Genomic DNA, 5,349 nt, shown 5'->3' with positions numbered 1-5,349 from the left:
ATATATATATTGTGGTAAAAAGCTTTCTTGGTTTCAACGTGTTGCTACGGGTTTCCAACTTACGGCATAAATACTCATCATCTTTATATTTTTCACAATTTTCTTGACCATCACATAGTTCATCTTCGTTTAAACTTGTAATAAATGTAAGTTTATCCCACCAATTTCCGGTACAGGATAAAGCATCTAAAAAAAATTCAATCAGAAAATGATCTATTAATATATAAACAATATGTGGAGTTAGGTGGCACATTCAGCTTGGCGGATTTGTAGGCCTATAAAATATAGATTTTGACAGGATGAGTAGAGGGAAATTTAAACGACATGTTGTTCGGACCAGATTTAGATGCTAACGTAAAGAAGGAAGGGCGATCAATGTTCTAAAACCCTTTAAGAATTTCAAAAACCTCAATGAGATTACCACCCTTCCTTCTTTCCTATAGTGTTGGTCGCCAAAGCTGAATTCTATGCTCTTCGTATAAAGGCACGTTTGTAAGTTCAGGCACAAGTTTTAGTTGAACGCTGTTGTAGGCCTACCTTCTCAAGTTTTATAATTTCTTGTTGTAAGTATGGAGGCCCCACTTGAGAGCTTACTCCGTGATTTACGTAACAGAGAGGTATAAAGCGATACAAACATCTGCTTATCCTTATAAGTATAAGTGTCCAATGACTGAGTTACCTTTCGCTGAGACTTTAAAAACTTATGTCAAAACTTCGAAATCGTAAACGTAAACTCGAAGATATTTCTTTTCACAGATTATTCTTTCCAATATGCATTACTTTGTATTTAGACTTATAAATTCAAGTAACCACTTCTTACTTCATTGTACCTATTTACTTAGATCTTGCTGACGACTATCTCTATCGCTGAAGGAGTCAATCTCGGCACCATCTGCGAATAATTCACCATTGGATTCAATTTATTCCTATAAAGCGTTGATATAGATCAGAAATAATAACGGACTAATCACTGTGCCTTGTGGGACGCCACTTAAATACAGGCAATCAACTTGAAGCAGAACCTTCAATAGAAACGCATTACCACCTATTCTCCAAAAATTCACTTATCCAGTTCTTTTCACTTAAAAACTTACCTTTGCTGCCATGAGACATCAATTTACATTTCAACCTAGCATGTGGAACCATACAAAACACCCTTCGGCAGTCAAAATTCATATAATCCATAGGGTGTTTATCTGCAATAGAATGTTCAACTTCACGAACATATTCGAGTAATTAAGTAAAACAACTTTTAGAATGAAATCCATGCTGATGAGTTGAAAGTAAGTCATTCAAGATGATACATATTTTTCTTTGCATCCTTCCAGACTGCAGGTATTTTTTCTGTCATCAAATATTTCCCAATTAATAACCATAAAGGATAAGACATGTTTTCACAGTACTATTTTAAAACTTCAGGACAGATACCATCAGGTCCTGGGGAAGAATATTCACGGAGACTCAGAAAAAAACCTTTTTACATCATCAACAGTAAAATGTGTGCATCAGTTAAAACCTCGCACTCAACTTCAATGGACATGGTTGGAATAACACAATATCTTCAATATTAATAACACTATGAAATGCCTCATTCATCAACTCACTTGCTTCCTGATTTGTAGAAGTAAATGATCCATCTAACGTATTAAGGCTGGGTACACCTTCCTTAATAGTAGTTTGACTACGAATGTAAGTTTAAAAAGTCTTCGGGGTTTTTTTGCGTTACACACAATATCCTTTTCGAATTTTGTTTCTCCTGAAATAAGCGAAGTGGCATCGTTTCTTGCCCTGCAATAATAGTTATACCTTTTGGTAGATCTATGCGTCTATACCGTTTTCATACTGCCTCTTTATGTTGAACTTTATTTAGTTTGTCATCCACTTATGTTTGTTGTTGCGGAGACTTGTGCTAATAACTCGTTGTTTGAACATAATCGTCTGTCAAACAGATTATCTTCGAATGAAAAATTCCCCAAATTTCATCAACTAATTTGTTCTCAAATAAGCATTTCCAATTTACATGTACATTCATAGAATCAAAATAACATTTGAAGAAATTAAATTTTGAATAGGCCTTATTACTAAAGTAAAGAAATCTTATAACAAGAAATCAAAAACATCGAAAAATGTATTTTATTGGAATAAAAGTAGGTGAAATCCCTACAAAAGAGAGAAAAAAAAATCAAAAACTAAAACTGCATGGTCGCTTTTGCCGACTGGTGCATCAAACCTTAAATCACATATCAAGTTTACTATTACCAAAAATCAAATCAAGAAAAGATTTTTCATCGTCTCCTCTTACACGAGTAAACTATGCAACATGTTGAAACAAAAGTAAGTCACAACTTCCAAAACTTTCTGTTGTTCGCTTGATTCACCATTTCGTGTAAACTTTCCCAATCGATACCTTAGAAATTAAAGTCACCTGAAATAAGCTTCTAATCAGTTTTGTAATCTCGAGTTTTCTTGTTATATTCGCTTGGAGAATTTGGGCTACCATATATACATGCAATGAAAGCAGTCTTGTCACCATGTTTTAGAATGCAATCAATGACCTTAATATACACTTCATCAATTACAATTTCTTTAACTACCGTATATACCTATGTACAAGGATTGTAACACCATGGGCGGATCCAGAATATTTAAAACACAAAATATTCAGAATAGATAAGTGAGTAGCATTACTTTCAATATATGCATTAAAATTAAAAAAATTATTGGCAAAACGGGGATGGGGCATATGCCAATAAAGATTAATTGTATTAGATAAACCATCAATAATCTTATAAATACATTTTAAATGTTTCAATTTAATGGATTTTGCGTTTGCAGTAATGGAACCTGGTGGTTTTTTTCTCCAAATGGGAGAGCTTTATCACTAGATTTTTTTTTTGTGTTATACTTCTATCAAATGTCCATATATCAAATGTTATGTGACAAAAAAAAATGTGATACAGTATGACCATATTTGGGTGTAATATGACATCATCATGCCCATATACGGGCACATCACACAAATAGAGCTTTAATGATTGGAAATAAAAATAACACTATTTGGATAGCCAAATTAATATAATCGTGGCGTCGGACGACAGGGCAAGATGGGGTGAAGAGTTTCCTTACCCACACCTCTCACTTGCGCCAACAATGCGAGGACAGTGTTAATAATGATGATGATGATGTGTGTCAAGATATAGTCGCGATCTTGGTTACATATGACGTCAAATTCTAAATACTGGACTTCTTAAACTGGTTGCAGCGTAACAGATTCTCTGACAAGGTTAATAAAGGTCCATGCCCGCCATAACAGACTTTTAAAGTAAAAGACACCTCCCGGATATGGCACGGATCTCTATCAAAAGGAAAAAGTGTTACATTGAATAATATTACTGGGCGTTATATTACGATATTTTTTATTGACATTTAAAAACTAAAATAAAAGTTCTTTTAAATGAAAAGAAGCCTAAAAGAATGGTGCTACGATAGATAATTCCTTTCAGATTTGTGCATCTGGGCGGTAAATTTAAACACTCATTTTCTTAATTGTATATGACTGTTAATTGTATGTCTTCATCAAAAGTAAACGCATGGATAAAGGGAAGTAGGATACAATCCAACTGACTGACAAGAATGAGAATACTGTACAGAAAAAACATCAGAATTTACCACGCAAGTGTGAGTGTTTATGTTATGCATTAGCGAATAATTGTTTAATTTTAGAGATTGTTAGCACCTTATTGATCCAATAATTGTGGCAAAGAGAAGCCAAACCTAGCAAATCATGTTTCGGAGAAAATTTCAAAAACATGTTGGAATGTCAAAATTTTCAAAATCTATTTTATTGCACTCACTTGAACTTAACATATCTGTACATCATTTTCAATGTTAAAAAAACATTTATTTACGATTTGGTGATTGTCTCTGCCTGAGAAATTGTAAACTTTAAAGGCTGATTTCTCGAATACTGTTCTTTAAACAGCTGTATGTTTAGACTCCTGTAGCTTCATAACGAACTGTAGCATTTTAAATGATTCTTTTACCATTTTTTTAACTTTACTGTTTATTAATCACTAATCAATGTATCATTATACTGTACTAGATAATACCATGGAGGAATAATTTGATTCCTCCATGATTATATTGCATTAGAGGGTGTGCTCGTTTCGCTCGCTTACAAGTGGTGGCACCAGGGGTGGGGGAGAGGAATTTGCTACCCACCAGTCGGACAGGACCCCCTCTCGTCCGACGCCACGACGAGATCGTCGGATCAAAAATTAACAAAATAATAATTCCCCTATCCAGATAACGTTATTTTGATTGCCAATCCCAAATGTTGTGGTCTAAAAGCACAATTTGACCATATAAGCCATAAAAACTCTCAGTTAATCTACAAAGGATTTTTTATTCTGGGACCCCGACCTAGGATCTTGGCTTGGACCTCTCCGTCGGACATGTAGGACCCCTTATTGGCAAATTTCTGGTGCCACCGCTGTCGCTTATTTGCTAGTATGTTAACGCCACGATTAGTTTCCATAAAAAATATGACCACTGTTAGGAGATAGGTTGCATTTACCATGTTATCTCGCTCAGTTATTTTCCTTACATAATGTTAGAAATGTAGTGGTAAGGTCATTTGTTAATGGTTGACAAAGCATGCTTCATGGATTTAGACAATTGGAGTTGAGTTCAGGTACAGGTTTTGATAGCAGTTCCATATCATTTTTTATAACATAAAAATATTTAGAAACACTAAAATGAGATGAGACAGCATTGGTCAGGGACAATGAGGTGTCAACTAATTCTAATTGATTATTGTTTCCAAAAACATAAAATATGTACCTTACCTTTCTTATCGATAGCTGTAACCTCTGCAGAGAATCCTCTCTTCATGTTGACTATATTGTGGCTTTTGAAAATCACAGAAGCCCAATTTAGGACTGTAAAAACTTCGATATCATTCGTCACTTCACGTTTGTAATATTCATAAGGATTATGTTTGGAGCTAAGTTGAAGATGATCAAAATCCTCGGCGAGATCGACATTTGTAAATTTGAATTTGATTCTGGTAGACCGTGGAGATGTTATCAGCCAGACACAATAGGTGTTAGAAGGAAAAGCCAGTGGATAGTTTGGAGATGTGAATTGAAACACTTCACCAACGTTTAAGTAAATGTTATATGAGCAGCCTATATATAAACAAAAATCAGACGGTAATTAAAACATAAGCCTATAGGCCCAATATTCCAGATTTTATATAGTGTACCATGACAAAAAGGCCTCTATCATAAGTAGGCCCGTTGTCACCTGGCCTGTTATCATCTAGCCTTTTGCCACCTGGCAAGAAAA

At 34.6% G+C, this 5,349-nt stretch overlaps 1 protein-coding gene across 3 annotated transcripts in view; it reads right to left on the bottom strand.

The window, feature by feature from the left end:
- LOC117106882 overlaps positions 1-5,349 on the bottom strand; it is a 30,943-nt gene that overhangs the window by 15,024 nt on the left and 10,570 nt on the right. For all 3 annotated transcript variants that reach the window (XR_004445152.1, XM_033248388.1, XM_033248387.1), the window contains exons 7-8: positions 4,848-5,189; positions 64-186 (exon numbers count right to left, since the gene is read on the bottom strand). Coding sequence is in view for 2 of the 3 variants with exons in the window: in XM_033248388.1 (XP_033104279.1) it covers positions 64-186; positions 4,848-5,189 (465 nt within the window). In the remaining variant the exon portion in view is untranslated. The remainder of the gene's footprint in view (positions 1-63; positions 187-4,847; positions 5,190-5,349) is intronic.

Source organism: Anneissia japonica, unplaced genomic scaffold (genome assembly GCF_011630105.1).
Source record: "Anneissia japonica isolate Jap-2015-1 unplaced genomic scaffold, ASM1163010v1 scaffold1165_len1893470_cov193, whole genome shotgun sequence".
NCBI classification, from domain to species: Eukaryota; Metazoa; Echinodermata; class Crinoidea; order Comatulida; family Comatulidae; genus Anneissia; species Anneissia japonica.
This window is presented reverse-complemented; position numbering and strand designations above follow the sequence as displayed.